The sequence below is a fragment of the Eptatretus burgeri genome, chromosome 2, assembly GCF_056783735.1.
Source record: "Eptatretus burgeri isolate ZD-2024b chromosome 2, Ebu_testis_v1, whole genome shotgun sequence".
Lineage (NCBI taxonomy): Eukaryota > Metazoa > Chordata > Myxini > Myxiniformes > Myxinidae > Eptatretus > Eptatretus burgeri.
The window spans coordinates 38,395,372-38,415,122 of NC_140962.1; the positions used below are offsets into that span (position 1 = coordinate 38,395,372).

At 43.0% G+C, this 19,751-nt stretch overlaps 1 protein-coding gene across 2 annotated transcripts in view; it reads right to left on the reverse strand.

Annotated features, from left to right (window-relative positions):
* Positions 1 to 4,035: 4,035 nt before the first annotated feature.
* The window catches only part of LOC147031840 (uncharacterized), a 53,320-nt gene continuing 37,604 nt past the window's right edge, over positions 4,036 to 19,751 (reverse strand). The window contains exons 18-23 of one of the 2 annotated variants that reach the window (XM_085868258.1): positions 18,270 to 18,385; positions 14,385 to 14,433; positions 10,288 to 10,422; positions 9,217 to 9,357; positions 6,950 to 7,077; positions 4,036 to 4,074 (exon numbers count right to left, since the gene is read on the reverse strand). In XM_085868258.1, coding sequence (XP_085724384.1) covers positions 7,055 to 7,077; positions 9,217 to 9,357; positions 10,288 to 10,422; positions 14,385 to 14,433; positions 18,270 to 18,385 — 464 coding nt within the window. In that variant the 3' untranslated portion in view covers positions 4,036 to 4,074; positions 6,950 to 7,054. Of the gene's footprint in view, positions 4,075 to 6,949; positions 7,078 to 9,216; positions 9,358 to 9,471; positions 10,074 to 10,287; positions 10,423 to 14,384; positions 14,434 to 18,269; positions 18,386 to 19,751 lie in introns of those variants that run through there. The other variant, XM_085868251.1, reaches the window with a different exon arrangement.

Consider the following 19,751-nt stretch of genomic DNA (forward strand, 5'->3'; position numbering starts at 1 on the left):
AAATGGCGGAAAAACTTGAACAACGCTACTGCATCAAATTTTGTGTAAAGCTTGGCGATTCCCAAGTGGAAACGATCCGCAAGATTCAACAGGCCTTCGGGAACGAAGCAATGGACACCACACAGATAAAAGAGTGGTACAACCACTTCAAAGATGGTCGCACATCAGTGGAAAGTGAAGCACGTTCTGGTAGGCCCTCAACATCCCGAAATGAGATTGTCATTGACCAAGTTAGGACCCTGCTGATGCAGGATCGTCGAATCATGATCAGAGAACTTGCAGACGAGGCGGGCGTCAGCATTGGATCCGTTCATTCCATTGTGACTGAGGATTTGGGCTTAAGGAGAATCTCAGCGAAGTTCGTGCCAAAGCTGTTAACGATCGAGCAGAAGCAACTCCATTTGGAGATTGCACAGGACATGCTGGAGACTGTGAACAGCGATCCCAACTTCTTCAACACAGTGATCACTGGCGATGAGACCTGGGATTATGGGTACGACCCAGAAACCAAGTTCCAGTCATCACAATGGAAGCATCCAACATTCCCGAGGCCAAAAAAAGCCAGGAAGGTCCGCAGCAATGTCAAAGTCATGCTGACCGTCTTCTTTGACTCCAGTGCCATGGTTCATCACTAGTACGCACCACACGGCACAACCATCACCAAAGAGTACTACCAAGAGGTACTGCGTCGCCTTCATGACGCTGTGCGACGCAAACGGCCGGACCTGTGGGCAGCGGTCAATTGGCAGCTCCATCACTGTGGTGAATTGTCGTCTGTAGATCTATGTATGTATGTATGTATCTATGCATGTATGCTTCTATAGATCTATTAGTCCGCGTTGCTTGAAATGTATACTCCTATAGTGCTAAAGCAATCATGGTGTGTAAGATGGGCCCCTAGTTACATTTTAAAGGTGGGGAGAATGTGGTGAATTGTCGTGAATTGAGGGACATGACGCGGGATCACATGTTGTGCGTCTCGCGTATAAGGGGAGGTCTCTGCGGCACGAGTGATTGTCCCCGGGGCATTGCTATTGACATCGGCTGTTCACTTGATGCTCGTTAACTGAAGGTGCTCATTGACTGGTGAGAATGGAAATTATATCGAACTCCGTGCTTACGCGGATTGTCTGCAATGATTAACTGCACATGTATACGTTACTGCTTATGTACTCCTAGCTGAACCTGTATTCCCCGGTGTGCCCACAGAAGCGGCTCCAATCAAATGGAATAAAGCCTAAACTCTGAAGGTTCATCTCTCGCTCTCATTTCAATCACGATAACGCACCCGCCCATTCTTCACATTTGATAGAGTTTCCTGGCCAAACACAACACACCTGTCCTTCATCAGGCTCCCTACTCTCCCGACATGGCTCCGTGTGACTTCTGGCTTTTCTCCAAGCTGAAAATGCCCCTGAAAGGGACCAGATTTCAGTCCAGAGAAGACATCATGTGGAATGCGACGGACCAGCTGCGCGCCATCCCAAAAGAGGCGTTCGAGCGCTGCTTCTGACAGTGGCAGAACCATTGGGAGAAGTGTGTGGCAGCCCAAGGGGAGTACTTTGAAGGAGATTAGTGTAAGTTTGTTGTATCTGGATACGAGTATTTTTCATGAACAAAGGTCGGATACTTTTTGAACACACCTCGTATACTCTCTCGATGTGTCGTCATACACAATATTTATACCTATTGATACAGAAGTCTATGTCGGAGGTAAATCACAGAAAAGAACAACTTTACATTGACAGGGGATAGAAAGGAGAAAAAGTAGACCATTACATGGACACAGCACAAGTGAATCGAATTTCGTGGCAGGAAGTGGAAGAGGGAGAATTTGTTTTGAAGTTTAAAGAGTGAGTGAGAACAGGAGTGGGGAGGGTTGGTGGTCAGTGATGGGTATCAGGATGAAAATTGGGGAAATAAAAAGGAATGGAAAAAACAATGATTGGAATTTTAGAACCTCCTCAACTTTGTCTCAAGATGGTTTTCCCCATTATTTTTGATGAGATTTCTGACAATCATTATCTGTCACAAATTACACATTATTGATTCAGTGTAATTACATCGAGGATGGAATCTTCTACAAGAATGATATGGGGACTGTAAGTCCAAATAAAAATCATCTTTTATTGATCCAGAAATAAAGGAGGTGATTTCAGATGCAGGAGCATCTCCTCATCCATTTGCTCTCATTCTTCTTCCATGTGTCCCTTCGTCATATCCCTCTACCCTGCTGTATTTTCCACTATGTTTTGTTCTGTCTAGTTCTTTCATAAGGTGTTCCAGCTCCCTGAAAGTGAAAGGAAGACACAGAAAGTATACCACAAGCTTGTACCTCTTCTGCAGAGTTGATATTCTTGGCTTTGGAAACATATCCAAAGCCTCCTTCTCCAATTTTGGAGATAACCTCCCAGTTCTTGATCTGAAAACAAAGGCACAAACAGAGTTTGACAACAGTGCTTTGGAATATAAGAGACACAACAGTGAGAACTGCTTTGCAGTCCATGTTCCCAACTGATGTGAAGTCCAAAAAGGGCATAACTGTAAAATCATGATGAAACGCCGTGAATGTCAAACTTTTTCTGGAACTTATCCAAACTGGCAGAGTACCCGCCCTATGGGTGGTCTTGTTCCAAGCAAGCAACACGTTCTCCGGATACATACCTATATTTGGGCAGTGTCCAGGCAAGTGACAACTCCTTATAGGAAAATAAATAACCCAAGTTATGTGCATGAAGCAAAAACATACCATCTGCTTATAATTCAAAAGATCTCACCACACTGGATAAAGTGAGGACAGGAATACTGGACTGGAAATGGTGGAGATGTGTACTGCCCCCCCTTCCCCTCCACCTGGAGGCGGCACTCCATGTTGCACATTTACATAGAGAATTTGCCCTCACCCAACTAACCCCCTCAAGACCACTGGCGAAGATAAAAACACCCTCTACATGATTTGGGGTGATGCTGATCCTCTGCAGCAGGTCTGGATGTAATTGGACCAGAACTGCAGGAGAAGTAGCCCGACAAACAAATCCACAACCTCACAAACACCGGTCCATGAATTACAGTGAGGAAAAAGCCACGTGCCAAGTTTCAGCAACAACACTGATGTTTAAACGCTGGAGCTCACATGATAGCAGAGGCAGGTGATGACCCTCTCTTATGGAAAGGAGAGTCCAGGCACCCAACCCGCCTTATGTTAACCCGAGGAGACCGCTGTCTGATAGATGACATCTCAGCACCACTCTGACACACACAACTGCAATCCGACTCAGAAAGGTAATTACCCTGTGATTTTACTCCCATCATTAAGGAATGGGGGTCCCGAAGGCTTTGTTCCAATCTCGTTATCTCGGGAACTGCCCTGAGTAGATACTCCCACGGAGTGGGTTTGCAGTTGTCTTTGCATTTTTTTTGAGTTTTGTGGAATGAAGTGTTTTTCGGTGGCCGGTGTGCAATCCTACCACCAACCTCCTTGAAAAAGGTCACCCAACTGCAAGAGGACATCCGCAGATGCAGTTGGGCATCAGATATGGATCGTCATTGGCTCACAAGGAGCTCTTCCGTGCTTTGATTTGTTTTGTATGAAGAGTCGCATCCAAAAGGGTGTTTGCAAACTTGCACTCCAGTCATGGTTGATTTTAAGAAAAGTCAATAGTTCAGTGGTAAATGAGACATTCATGCAACAGAAGCACAATTTGTGACTTGTTTTGTTCATACTGTGATAAGTTTGAGTAAAACCCATCCTTACCAATGTTTTCATGTTGCAGCAACTCCATTTCAGCAGCTTCTTTTTGGATCTACAAAAGAAAATAAAAACATTAAAGAAAAAAGAATTGAATAAATTCATTCCAGAAGATGTCATCAGGATAACTTACCCCAAAGCGATAACCACAAGCTTGTAACGCACACAGAGACTCACAGCCTCAGGGGCCAACAGACAAAAGATCTATCATGAAAGTTCAGGGGTAAATTATACCGTATTGGTTCAGCAGTTAAAACATCATTATCTCCACATGCACACAAACTTACTTCTGGTTCCTCCACATAATTTGCCTTCTTCAAAGCAACCTGAAAGAGATGACAAGAAGTGATATTATAACACATTAGTTACAATGTGGGAAAATGAGGAAAATATACTCTCTCGATGTGTCATCATGCACAATGTTTGTACCTATTGATACAGAAGTCTATGTAATAGCTAAATCACAGAAAGAAGAACTTTACATAGACAGGGATAAAAAGGAGAATAAGTAGACTATTACATGGACACAGCACAAGTGAATCGAGTTACGTGGCAGGAAGTGGAAGAGGGAGAATTTGTTTTGAAGTTTAAAGAGTGAGTGAGAACAGGAGTGGGGATGGTTGGTGGTCAGTGATGGGTATCACGATGAGAATTGGGGAAATAAAAAGGAATGGAAAAAACAATGATTGGAATTTTAGAACCTCCTCAACTTTGCCTCAAGATGGGTTTCCCCAATATTTTTGATGAGATTTCTGACGATCATTTTCTGTCACAAATGACACATTATTGATTCAGTGTAATTACATCGAGGATGGAATCTTCTACAAGAATGATATGGGGCCTGTAAGTCCAAATAAAAATCATCTTTTATCGAAACAGAAATAAAGGACGTGATTTCAGATGCAGGAGCATCTCCTCATCCGTTTGCTGTCATTCTTCTTCCATGTGTCCCTCCGTCGTATCCCTCAACCCTGCTGTATTTTCCACAATTATTTGTTCGATCTAGTTCTCTCATAAGGTGTTCCAGCTCCCAGAAAGTGAAAGGAAGACAGAAATTATACCACAAGCTTGTCCCTCTTTTTCCTTACATATAAAACTTTTCTTGCAACTTATCCGAACTAGCAGAGTACCCGCCCTATGGGTGGTCTTGTTCGAAGTATGCAACACATTCTTCTGATGCATATAATACCTTTATTTGAGCGGTGTACAGGCAAGTGACAGCTCCTTATAGGAAAAATAAATAACTTGGTGTATGTGCATGAAGGAAAAACATACCAACTGCTGATAATTCGAAACACTTTAGTGCACTGGAAAAAGTGAGGACAGGAATACTGTACTGTAAATGGTGGAGATGTGTGCTGCCCCCCCCCTTCCCCTCCACCTGGAGGCGGCACTCCATGTTGCACATTTACATAGAGAATTTGCCCTCACCCAACTAACCCCCTCAAGACCACTGGCAAAGATAAAAACACCCTCTACATGATTTGGGGTGATGCTGATCCTCTGCAGCAGGTCTGGATGTAATTGGACCAGAACTGGAGGAGAAGTAGCCCGTCAAACAAACCCACAAACAAGCAAACTCACAAACACACAAACTCAAAAACTCCGGTCCGCGAATTACAGTAAGGAAAAAGCCATGCACCAAGTTTCAGTTGAATATGTTAAAGGGTATGAGGAAAAAGTCTGAAAAAACCACAGGTGGTATGGACAGACGATCAGATGGAGTGCAAAGCTCAAGTTCTCTCTGGTGAAACCGGTCGGTGACAAATAATGAAGCCATGTTGAAATGATTATTTCACATAAACTCAATAATCATGTACCATACCCCCGACAAAGATGCCACAATACATCGCGAAGGCACCAAAGGGGGAGATTGCAAAATCGCTGAAAGAACTGCTTTACTTTTGTGTCGCACATTAAGAAATGTACTGGATTGTAGAGTGGCTAAGAGGTATTTTAAAAGCATCACTGAGAAGTTAAAGTAGATGTTATTCATCGAATGGATGCTGGTGAACGTACCGTTGATGTTGCCGGTTTATTTTGTTTGTCTCAGGTGACAGTGTGTACTAACAATAAAACAAGCAGTCATAGACTGGTACTTACGAAAACGTCAACCTGACCTCTGACCTTGTCTAATAAAAGCTGTCTCTAGAGAAGGTAGCAACGCAAATCATAAGTTTCTACGATGATTCTGTACCAACCCATCAAAAATCGTAACGTCGACCGAAGCAAAAATCTCCATTTCTCCACGCAATTATTTAAAATTATTTTATCAAAGTCACAAAACCGTAATATTCGGCCATCCACCAACATTCTTTACATAATCCGACGGCTTAGCGAGTCAGGCATGCGACGATAACCTTTATTCGGATAAAAAAATGACTTTTAAACACCATCTTTATCGAAAACACCGTCAGCGCGCACACGCAAAACCTTTACGTGACTCAACGACGTGTCCGCTCGAGCGCGCTGCACCACGTGACGAGCCGTGACGCGGCGAGTGAAATATTTTTTATACAATCTTAAAACGTCTCCAAAACATCCGATTTTTACCAGAATTTCGACAACCGAGTGTTAAGCATCCTAAGCAATCGCAAAACCCGAAGACAAAATTAAAATCGAAGTTAAAACGAACTCGTAACGTCGACCGAAGCAAAAATACTCCATTTCTCCACATGAATTTACGGAATTATGTTTGACCTCACTGTGACCTTGACCTTTGACCGATTTTGACCAACATCTAATCAGCGCTAGCCATCAACCTCCTGAATCACATGGTGTAATTTGACATTGGTAGCTTCTTCCGTTCTCGAGTTATCGTGCCTACAAACAAACACACACACACACACACAGAAACACACACAAACAAACAAACAGAGGACGGAAGTCATCAATATACTTACGAAATCTTTAGATTTCGTAAGTAAAAAATGCCAAAGTACATTGAAGAAACAATAGGTATGGCCAACTTTGACCACTTCTGGAAGAGTTTTATCCAAATAAGTCTGGTAATTGTTTTTAATTTATTAATACCTTTGTGTATTTGAATACAACTGTCAAGAATCAAAAACGAATATCAAAATCAAGGAGATTATCACATGAAAAAATGAAATATAAAACGTGAAGTAGCAATGCCAGGAACACATCCCCAACATAAACCGGGGCATTTCTGAATAATCGGTAATCCAATGTCTTGCTTACCACGACATGGTCCTCAAAGTCCTCCTCCAAGTCGGTGTACATGTGCTCGTCCTCATAAAAGTCATTCGACTCAACCACCTCCTCATTGTCAGTACCCTGATCATTTTAAATTTGATTGAGAGAACATCCTGGAACGAAGAGGCAGAATCGAAATAAAATAGATTTGGTGACAGAAAAATATCAATGGGCAGAATAATGTGTGTGTGTGTGTGTGTGTGTGTGTGTGTGTGTGTGTGTGTGTGTGTGTGTGTGTGTGTGTGTGTGTGTGTATGTGTGTGTGCGCGCATGCGCGCGCGCAGTGAGGAAAGTAGACGTCCATTTGAAACATTAGTCATCTTCTTCTTGGCCAGCCAGTTGTTCATATATCACGTCCTCGAGTAAGAAAGAGGTCAAGGGCACCAAGACCTCTTAAACGTCCCACCAGCAAATCACCAATTTGATTTTTCAAAACGGATGAAATCGCCAGTGAGGACTGAGGACATTGATCGAGCTATGCTATCTGCTGATATAAGCGAGGGGAAGCTGATATTTGGGGCATGAACCCTTCGTCAGAACAAAAGAAAGCCTAAAACAGTTGCACATTAACCCTCACGAGGAAGACCAGCTGTGCATTTGACAGTGTATGCTCAGGATGAGAATCAAAGCAGTCTGGAAGGTAAATGGTTCAGAGGTAAATGTGTGACCTATTTACAGCCCTGACAGACATGGAGCAATTTATGAATGGGCGATTCAGTTCAGGAAAAGGATAAAAGAATAATGGTGGGGGAAAAAAACAAGACGGATCTGAAACAGTGTCAGACAGCAATAAAGAAGGCAAATTGTAGGTTTCTGAATGGATGTTAAAGGTATTTATATTTTAAAATAATCAAACAAAGCAGTCATCTTCATTCGTCAGGAGTGCAAGGCTGCGGAGTGTCATCATTGACTGAGGGCACGGATGTATCGCTGATGCATGCAGGGCCCCCTACGGGATACGGCAGGAATTTGGAATTTGTTCATGGTTCCAGCGTACTTACAGAATAAGTTGCATACTCTTCACGAAGGCATCATGGGATCTTTTACATCCACAAAAAAAGAAATGCTTACAGATGGGACACCCGTATTACATCAATCTGAGGGACCGCACACACATTGATGAATGATCCTTTCTGTGAAACACTGGGATGACTGTTTTATCAGTGGGCCAAGATTCAAACCCAGGCGAGACAGCTTGGAAGTGTGTGTACCTCGAGGGCCGAGACCATCCTGCCAGCCAGACAAACCAGGACAGACATATTACAAAAATAAGGGCAATAACACTGGGCGCTCACCTGGTAGTGGCTGGACAAGAAAACCAGGGAACCATTGGTGGGCTTGGATGACCCACAAAATATTTAATGAAGAAGAAAGTAAATACTGTTCGATTTTTCTAATGCAGTGAGCAAACTTCGATACATCACGTTTGATGAAGGTTGTGGTCAAGTTTCATCGAAATTGTGTGTCATTTCTGAGAAGAGGGCATATACCTATTTTGCGGGGAAACCCCCCACCCCTTTACACCCCGCTTTTTCTAATGCCATGAACAAACTTTGGTTCATCATGTGTGAAAAAGGTTGTGGTCAAGTTTCAACGAAACTGTGTTTAGTTTCAGAGAAGAAAGCAAACAATATTTTGCGGTGAAATCCCCCCTCCGTTCACCCCCCCCCCCCAAACCCTGATTATTTTTAATGTCGTGAGAAAACTTTGGTCCATCATGGGTGTTGAAGGTTGTGGTCAAGTTTCGTCGGAATTGTGTGTGTATTTTATGAAAAGAAAGCAAATACCTCTTTTAAGGGGAAATTCCCGCATAAACTCCCTCCATAGACCCCCTGAGGGCACGATTTTTTTCTTATGCTGTAAACAAATTTTGGTACATCATGGGTCTTGAAGGTTGTAGTCAAGTTTCATCGAAATTGTGTGTGTAGTTTGAGAAGAATTAAGTGTTTATGGACAGACTTCGCGGTCCCAGAAAATACGTACGTACAATGTGAGCTCAAAACAGTGTTCTGCTCGACAAACATTGCTAACAAGAACAATCAAAATGGTTCTTGGGAAGGTTTCAATGATGAGGAAAGATTGGAAGAAAAAAAATGCTCTGACATGAGATATTATGAAAAACATCGATTATATCAGCAAAGATAAAAAAAATATTCATGAAAACAAAACATTGTCCAGTGGACTCGTGATCATTGCCCACTCTCTTGCAAGCCTTTTGATTTCAGATTCACAATCTGCCTTTGGTAACTCACCTTCCTTCTCAGCAATCCATTCCTCCAGCACCTCAACGGGGACGTTTTCATGAATGAACCCATTCAGCACATTTTGGTGACCGTCTAAGTACTGATGCAGCACATGTCTGTGTGAGTCAAGGTAAGACTTCACCTTTGCATCTGAGAAACACAAATAGAATAAATTTGTTGATGTCAACAAACATGCACATGATAAAAAGTGAGATATGTACAGAGAAGGATATCAAGGGGAATGAATGTTGGGGTCAGGTTTCATTGAAATTATGTTTGTACTTTGGAGAAGAGAGCCAATACCTATTTTGGAGGGTCAGAAACTCGCCCTACAGACCCCCACGATGAGTGCAGATTTTTACGCAGACAACAAGCTTTGGTACATCACGGGTGATGAAGGTTGTGGGTCAAGTTTCATCAAAGTCTTGTGTTTAGTTTCAGAGAAGAGAGCATGCACTTATTTTGGGGAGTCAAAACACACCCATAGACCACTTTAATGAGTACAGATTTTGATGTGGACGGTACAATTTGGTACATCCTGGATGATAAAGGTTGTGGTCAAATTTCATCGAAATTGTGAGTGCTGTTTTGGAGAAGAGAGCAAATACCTATTTTGGGTGGGGGGTCAAAAAATTCCCGCAGACCCATTTTCATGAGTGCAAATTTTGATGCGGTCCATACCCCTTCGTTCAGCATCAAATATGAAGCTTGTAACCAAGTGTCATTGCAATCGTGTGCTTGGTTCCAGCGATATTGACTGAAGTGTTTACAGACTGAATGACATGACTGACTGAATGACTCACCTACTGACACCGCTCGGTTGCGGAAGCTCACCTGACAAAAGTTCAAGAGAGATAAAATGTGTTCTGCGAGACGAACAATGCCAGCAAGAACAATCAAAATGGATTCAGAATACGTTTGAATAATGAAGAAAGATTCAAAGGAAAAAAATTCTTATTACATAAGAGATGAGAATAAATATCATGAAAACAATTTATTGTCTGGTGGACTGATGTGTTTATTGCCCAATCTCTCCCAAGCCTCTTGATCTCAGCTTCAAAGTCTGTCTTTGGTACTCACTTTCCTTCGCAGTAATCCAGCTCTCCACTGTCTCAATGGGGATATTGTCATGAACGAACCCACGCAGCAGACTCAGGTGAGAGTCAACGTACTCATCCAACACATGTTTGTGTGAGTCAAGGTAGGCATTCACGACTGCATCAGAGAATTAGAAAAAGGAGAAATGTGGGAACATTAAGAAACATGCACATGATAAAAAGAAAGATAAGTACGGAGCAGGACAATAGAATACCAACCATAAGAAAGGGTGCAGCTGCACCACTCTGCCAATCTAGAATTGAAAAGCCGATTGTCTTATAAGTGGAACACAACCTTCAATCCTGGAAAATGTCCCACACTGTCCCTCTGGGAGGATAAAACCCAATTATCTATTGTCATAATTCGCCACTGAAAGAGGTTCAGTCTCTGGAGCACCAAAACCTCACGATCAGCCCTCACTTCTCCTGGTATGACCATGTCACAAAGCAGGCCTCAAAGGCCTACCACAGACTGGGCATTCTCCATAAAAGTCTTTCCTTGGAAATTAAGAGCGACTCGGTTTACAAGGCCTTTGTTTGTAGCTCAATGGAGACTGCTCTCTCTTATGAGCTGGTACCCCAACATCATATCTGTCTCTCCTGGATTCTGTGGAATATAAAGCTCAAAATTTTGGTATGTCCTGCAATGAGGCCAAGCCCAGTGTGTGATGCTTGCACCTTGTATACAGGTCTGTGGTCTGCTTTTCCATTTTTTCAACAAAATTGCTCTCTCTCTCTCTCTCTCTCTCTCTCTCTCTCTCTCTCTCTCTCTCTCTCTCTCTCTCTCTCTCTCTCGCTCTCTCAATCCTCCATTTCCTCCAGCAACTTCAAGATTCACGAGCTTTTCAAGGCATCCCCTCACCGTTAAACTTTCAAATTCCAAGCTGACTGTTCACCGAAACTCTTTTCTTCCTCACTTTTCCCATTAATGGAATCACCTTCCAGAGGCAGTTCTTTCCCACTCTTCCCTCCAAGGTGTCAAGCAAAGCAGTGTGCCACCATTTCACCTCATCCCTTCTCCTGACCATGATCTTTATTATCCCCATTGGCCCTTCCTCACCCAATCATATTACTTGCTTTGTTTATGCATTTCCTCCACTCCCTGCTGTTCTTTTCCTGTTCGTTCATCCCCTTACTGATTGTTACATGTTGTTGTCCGACGAGCCCACTGTCTGTTCAACAATGGTCTTCCACGGGCCTCGTTCATGGAGTAAAGAAGAAAAGTAACCCAAAAACATCCATCCATCCATCCATCCATCCATCCATTGGGACCGTACTCTGTGCAGAGTATTGGTGCTGCCGAAGCAGTTTCCTTGGCGATTGGGCAAAATTCTGGACGGGTCGCCACTCCAACACAGTATACCAGCAAGCTGGCACTCATTTTGCCGACCTCGGAAGGATGACAGGTCGAGTTAACCCCACCTGGTATTAATTCAACAACTGAGCAGTATTTGAAGTCAGGACCCTCGGATCCAAAGCCCACCACCCCAACCACTAAGCCAACACCAGGCATTAAGTCAAAAACATGTTCTGCATGCAACGCTCAATTTGGATTATTTCTGTGTGATCACACAAAATGTTATTATATTTTCTTCACAAACTTTGATAATATGCTGTACGCAGGCAATAATTATCTGAGTAAAGACCTTGCCCGGCACTGAGAGCAGCATCACCCTGAGGTAGTTGTTGCAGTCCTGGCGATAACCCTTCCCTTTTTAGAGAGGGACAAGAAGGCCCCTCTTCCAGTCAGTTGGAATGATGCTTATGTTCCATCTCGGAGCGGGAATGTGCAAGGCGCGGGCTAGACCCATTTTGTACCAGCCAGGTAGGTCAAGAGACATAGAATCAGGTGTTGCTGAGTGTGGGGTCTGTGCCAGATTTCGGCCTGCCAATCAGAAAGAGCCACTCATCCCGCACAGTGTCACTAATCGCCCATGGCAGAAGCTGGGTGCCGATATATTTCACTTCGGTGGAAAAGACTATCTCATCCTGGTGGACGACTTCTCAAAATTTCCTGAAGTGTCACAGCAAAATGGGCTCACGGCTAACGCAGTCATCACAGCAATGAAAGTGAACTTTTCCTCCCATGGCATACCGGAGGAGGTATTCGCTGACAACGTTTCCTTTGATGTTGCAGAAATGAAGGACTTTGGACACAAATGGGGCATAATGTTCACAACCTCATCCCCAACATATCCACAACCCAACGGTCAAGCTGAGCGTGCGATTCAGACAATGAAACAGGCTTTGTGAAGGGCACATGAAGACGGTAGACATTCAACTCGCAATCCTTGCCCACTGCAACTCTCCTATGAGCAGGACACTCTCTCCAGCTCAACTCTTGATGAACAGGAGGCTAAGGGATAAATTACCTGTTTACAGTGAAAGCCTGTCATGTCAGCAGCTCCAGGACAGTCAGAGGCAGTCCAACAAATTCTATAATTCTAATGGAGGGATGAAACTTCTAATGGAGCTCCAAGGAGGTAATGCATCAAGACCAGACAGGGCTGGGTACCTGCAGTTGTATCCAGCAAAGTTTCCACACCAAGATTGTACCCAGTTACCACGGCCAACAGTAGAATCCTACCACCGCAACACGGGACAGGTGCGGAAATCTCCACCTGAGCCAGTGACCATTCTACCACTTCCGGACGTTGTAGAATTAAACATTCCTCTGGAAGAAGCTCAGAGCACCATGGACATGGCACCAACACCACCTTCAAGTGCTGAGAACTCAACTCAATTTCCTCAACCTCCGAGCCGCAGATTACAGAGTGCCAATGCCTTGCTTCAAAGGCTGAAGGAATACGTTGTATCACAATCATACAGCGTGGCTTTTGAGTATTCGTCAACTGGTTATAGAGTTTATTTTTGTTATTTTTATGGAACATAAACCTGCTTTTGCTATTTTCAGTCTTTCTCTTCATACTGAAAGGGGAGATGTAATGAAATTGTGAATTATATGCTTGGTTGATTGACTGTATTCCTCAGGCCTGTACATGTGTGTGCATGCGCCAATATATCCGGCAGTTGCTCCACGCAAGGAGATCCTATTCATGTCCATCGTCAGTACACCAGTCAATGAATTGATCTCCCCCAAGACTCGAAGAGGATCTCACCTGCAGCAGCAATGAACCACAGACTCGAGCGCGGCATGGAATTCCTCCTTCACAGTGTGATCACTCGCCTCATTGGGAGCCTATCTCGAAACCAGAGAAATGACACCCAAATAGTGACGAATTCTCAGCCTCATAATGCAATCGTTGACTGGAATTACCTCAATTATCGTGGGAGTCAGCATAGTGGACACAGTTACAGCAAATCCTTGGGCATGGTAATTATCAGAGCGACCTGACCAGTCGGTGTAACCAGCCACTATGATCTCACCACTATCCGATCTCAGAACCTCAGAAAGTGCAACAACACTGATGTTTAAACGCTGGAGCTCACATGATAGCAGAGGCAGGTGATGACCCTCTCTTATGGAAAGGACAGTCCAGGCACCCAACCCGAATGGACCGCCTTACGTTAACCCAAGGAGACCGCTGTCTGATAGATGACATCTCAGCACCACTCTGACACACACAACTGCAATCCGACTCAGAAAGGTAATTACCCTGTGATTTTACTCCCCTCATCAAGGAATGGGGGTCCCGAAGGCTTTGTTCCAATCCCGTTATCTCGTGAACTGCCCTGAGTAGATACTCCCACGGAGTGGGTTTGCAGTTGTCTTTGCATTTTTTCTGAGTTTTGTGGAATGAAGTGTTTTTCGGTGGCCGGTGTGAAATCCTACCACCAACCTCCTTGAAAAAGGTCACCCAACTGCAAGAGGACATCCGCAGATGCAGTTGGGCATCAGATATGGATCGTCATTGGCTCACAAGGAGCTCTTCCGTGCTTTGATTTGTTTTGTATGAAGAGTCGCATCCAAAAGGGTGTTTGCAAACTTGCACTCCAGTCATGGTTGATTTTAAGAAAAGTCAATAGTTCAGTGGTAAATGAGACATTCATGCAACAGAAGCACAATTTGTGACTTGTTTTGTTCATACTGTGATAAGTTTGAGTAAAACTCATCCTTACCAATGTTTTCATGTTGCAGCAACTCCATTTCAGCAGCTTCTTTTTGGATCTACAAAAGAAAATAAAAACATTAAAGAAAAAAGAATTGAATAAATTCATTCCAGAAGATGTCATCAGGATAACTTACCCCAAAGCGATAACCACAAGCTTGTAACGCACACAGAGACTCACAGCCTCAGGGGCCAACAGACAAAAGATCTATCATGAAAGTTCAGGGGTAAATTAAACCGTATTGGTTCAGCAGTTAAAACATCATTATCTCCACATTCACACAAACTTACTTCTGGTTCCTCCACATAATTTGCCTTCTTCAAAGCAACATGAAAGAGATGACAAAAGTGATATTATAACACATTAGTTACAATGTGGGAAAATTAGGAAAATATACTCTCTCGATGTGTCATCATGCACAATGTTTGTACCTATTGATACAGAAGTCTATGTAATAGCTAAATCACAGAAAGAAGAACTTTACATAGACAGGGGATAAAAAGGAGAATAAGTAGACTATTACATGGACACAGCACAAGTGAATCGAGTTTCGTGTCAGCAAGTGGAAGAGGGAGAATTTGTTTTGAAGTTTAAAGAGTGAGTGAGAACAGGAGTGGGGAGGGTTGGTGGTCAGTGATGGGTATCACGATGAGAATTGGGGAAATAAAAAGGAATGGAAAAAACAATGATTGGAATTTTAGAACCTCCTCAACTTTGCCTCAAGATGGGTTTCCCCAATATTTTTGATGAGATTTCTGACGATCATTTTCTGTCACAAATGACACATTATTGATTCAGTGTAATTACATCGAGGATGGAATCTTCTACAAGAATGATATGGGGCCTGTAAGTCCAAATAAAAATCATCTTTTATCGAAACAGAAATAAAGGACGTGATTTCAGATGCAAGAGCATCTCCTCATCCGTTTGCTGTCATTCTTCTTCCATGTGTCCCTCCGTCGTATCCCTCAACCCTGCTGTATTTTCCACAATTATTTGTTCGATCTAGTTCTCTCATAAGGTGTTCCAGCTCCCAGAAAGTGAAAGGAAGACACAGAAATTATACCACAAGCTTGTCCCTCTTTTTCCTTACATATAAAACTTTTCTTGCAACTTATCCGAACTAGCAGAGTACCCGCCCTATGGGTGGTCTTGTTCCAAGTATGCAACACATTCTTCTGATGCATACCTTTATTTGAGCGGTGTACAGGCAAGTGACAGCTCCTTATAGAAAAAATAAATAACTTGGTGTATGTGCATGAAGGAAAAACATACCAACTGCTGATAATTCGAAACACTTTAGTACACTGGAAAAAGTGAGGACAGGAATACTGTACTGTAAATGGTGGAGATGTGTACTGCCCCCCCCTTCCCCTCCACCTGGAGGCGGCACTCCATGTTGCACATTTACATAGAGAATTTGCCCTCACCCAACTAACCCCCTCAAGACCACTGGCAAAGATAAAAACACCCTCTACATGATTTGGGGTGATGCTGATCCTCTGCAGCAGGTCTGGATGTAATTGGTCCAGAACTGGAGGAGAAGTAGCCCGTCAAACAAACCCACAAACAAGCAAACTCACAAACACACAAACTCACAAACTCCGGTCCGTGAATTACAGTAAGGAAAAAGCCATGCACCAAGTTTCAGTTGAATATGTTAAAGGGTATGAGGAAAAAGTCTGAAAAAACCACAGGTGGTATGGACTGACGATCAGATGGAGTGCAAAGCTTCACTTTGTGTCACACATTAAGAAATGTACTGGATTGCAGAGTGGCTAAGAGGTATTGTAAAAGCATTACTGAGAAGTTAAAGTAGATGTTATTCATCGAATGGATGCTGGTGAACGTACCGTTGATGTTGCCGGTTTATTTTGTTTGTCTCAGGTGACAGTGTGTACTAACAATAAAACAAGCAGTCATAGACTGGTACTTACGAAATCGTCAACCTGACCGCTAACCTTGTCTAATAAAAGCTGTCTCTAGAGAAGGTAGCGACGCAAATCATAAGTTTCTACGATGATTCTGTACCAACCCATCAAAAATTGTAACGTCGACCGAAGCAAAAATCTCCATTTCTCCACGCAATTATTTAATATTATTTTATCAAAGTCACAAAACCGTAATATTCGGCCATCCACCAACATTCTTTACATAATCCGACGACTTAGCGAGTCAGGCATGCAACGATAACCTTTATTCGGATAAAAAATGATTTTTAAACACCATCTTTATCGAAAACACCATCAGCGCGCACACGCAAAACCTTTATGTGACTCAACGACGTGTCCGCTCGAGCGCGCTGCACCACGTGATGAGCCGTGACGCGGCGAGTGAAATATTTTTTATACAATCTTAAAACGTCTCCAAAACATCCGATTTTTACCAGAATTTCGACAACCAAGTGTTAAGCGTCCTAAGCGATCGCAAAAACCGAAGACAAAATTAAAATCGAAGTTAAAACGAACTCGTAACGTCGACCGAAGCAAAAATACTCCATTTCTCCACATGAATTCACGGAATTATGTTTGACCTCACTGTGACCTTGACCTTTGACCGATTTTGACCAAAAACTAATCAGCGCTAGCCATCAACCTTCTGAATCACATGGTGTAATTTGACATTGGTAGTCACATTGTAATTTGGCAATGTCCTCGAGTAAGAGGTCAAGGGCACCAAGACCTCTTAAACGTCACAAGATAAAAACACCCTCTAGATGATTTTGGGTGATGCTGATCCTCTGCAGCAGGTCTGGATGTAATTGGACCAGAACTGCAGGAGAAGTAGCCCAACAAACAAATCCACAACCTCACAAACACCGGTCCATGAATTACAGTGAGGAAAAAGCCACGTGCCAAGTTTCAGTTGAATATGTCAAAGGGTATGAGGAAAAAGTCTGAAAAACTACAGGTGCTATGGACAGACGATGAGATTTTAGTGCAAAGCTCGAGTCTCCCCCGGTGAAACCGGTTGGGGAAGAATAATGAATCCGTGTTGAAATGATTAGGCAAAAATTGAAATGATTCCATACTCTCGGCAAAGATGCCATAATACATCGCTAAGGTACCAAATGGGGAGATTGCAAAATCACTGATAGAACTGCTTCACTTTGTGTCATACATTAAGAAATGTACTGCATTGTAGAGTGGCTCAAAGGTATTGTAAAATTGTCACTTAGAAGTTAAAGTAGATGTTATTCATCGAATGGATGCTGGTGAATGTACCCGTGATGTTGCCGGGTTATTTAGTTTGTTTCAGGTGACAGTGTGTACTAACAATAAAATTGCCAATATTCATTGAAGAAAGAAGAGGTACGGCCAACTTTGACCACTTCTGGAAGAATTTTATTTTAATAAGTGTGGTGAATTGAAGGTCGTGACGTGTGATCACATGTTGCACGGCTCGAGCACGGAATAGATAAAGCTGAGGTTCGGCTCGGTCGGGGGTGATTGTCCCAGGGGCATTGTCGTTTACGGCGGCGGTTCACTTGGTGCTCGTTGAATGGTGAGAATTGAGAGTATATCGGACTCCGGGCTTATACTGATTTATTTTGCGGTGATTAGTTGCACGTGTATACCTTACTGCTTATGTACTCCTTGCTGCGCCTGTATTCCCTGGTGTGCCCGTAGAAGCGGCTTCAATCAAATGGAATAAAGCCTACACTCTGAAGGTTCTTCTCTGGTTTTCATTTCAATAAGTCTGGTAATTGTTATTAATTTATTAATACGTTTGTGCATTTGAATACAACTGTCAAGAATCAAAAACTAATATCAAAATCAAGGAGATTATCACATGAAAAAATCAAACATAATCCGTGAAGTAGCAATGCCAGGAACACGCCCCAACGTAAACCGGGGTATTTCTGAACAATCGGTAATCCAATTTCATGCTTACCACGGCATGGTCCTCAAAGTTTGCATGTAGGTGCTCGACCTCATGAAACTCATTTGACTCAACCACCTCCTCATTGTCAGCACCCTCAGCATTTTCAATTTGATTGAGAGCACATCCTGGAAAGAAGAGGCAGAATCAACATAAAACAGATTTGGTGACAGAAAAATATCAATGGACAGAATAATGTGTGTGTGTGTGTGTGTGTGTGTGTGTGTGTGTGTGTGTGTGTGTGTGTGTATGTGAGTATGTGTGTGTGTATGTGTGTGTGTGTGTGTATGTGTGTATGTGTGTGTATGTGTTTGTATGTGTGCGTGTGTGTGTGTGTACGTGTGTGTATGTGTGTATGTGTGTGTGTGTATGTGTGTATGTGTTTGTATGTGTGCGTGTGTGTGTGTGTGTGTGTGTATGTGAGTATGTGTGTGTGTGTATGTGAGTATGTGTGTGTGTGTGTATGTGTGTATGTGTGTGTATGTGTTTGTATGTGTGCGTGTGTGTGTGTGTACGTGTGTGCGTGCGTGCGTATGTGCGTGTGGGTGTATGCGTGTGTATGTGTTTGTATGTGTGCGTGTGAGTGCGTGTGTGTACGTGTGTGTGTGTGTGTGTGTGTGTGTGTGTGTGTGTGTGTGTGTGTGTGTGTGTGTGTGTGTGTGTGTGTGTGTGTGTGTGTGCATTGAGGTGTGTCAATTGTGTGGGCATCAATTTCAAACATAAGTCTTCTTCTTCTTGGTAATCCAGTTGTTCGTATACCATGTCCTCGAGTAAGAGGTCAAGGGCTCTTTGACCTCTTAAATGTCCCACCAGGAAATCACCAATTTGATTTTACGAAACGGATGGAATCGCCAGTGAGGACATTGATCAAGCTATGCTATCTGCTGATATAAGCGAGGGGAAGCTGATATTTGTGGCATGAACCCTTCGTCAGAACAAAAAAGCCTAAAACAGTTCCACATTAACCCTTAAGAGGAAGACCAGCTGTGCATTTGACAGTGTATGCTCAGGATGAGAATCAAAGCAGTCTGGACAGTTCAGAAGTAAATGTGTGACCTCTCCACAGCCCTGGTCGACATGGAGAAATTTATGAATGGGGGATTCGGTTCAACAAAGGAGAAAGGAAAAATGGTGGAGAAAAAAACAACAAACAGATCTGAAACAGTGTTGGACAGCAATCAAGAAGGCAAATGTAGGTTTCCGAATGGACACTAAAGGTATTTATATTTCAAATCAAACAAAGGAGTCGTCTTCTTCATTCATCAGGAGTGCAAGGCTGCGGAGTGGCATCATTGGCTGATGGCACCGATGCACCGCTGATGTATGCAGTGCCCCCTTCAGGATACGGCAAAAATTTGTAAATTTGTTCAGGATTCCAGCGTACTCACAGGATACCTTGCATACTCTTCATGAAGGTACCATGGGATATTTTACAACCACAAATAAAAGAAATGCTCGCAGATGGGACACCCGTTTAACGACAATCTGAGGGAC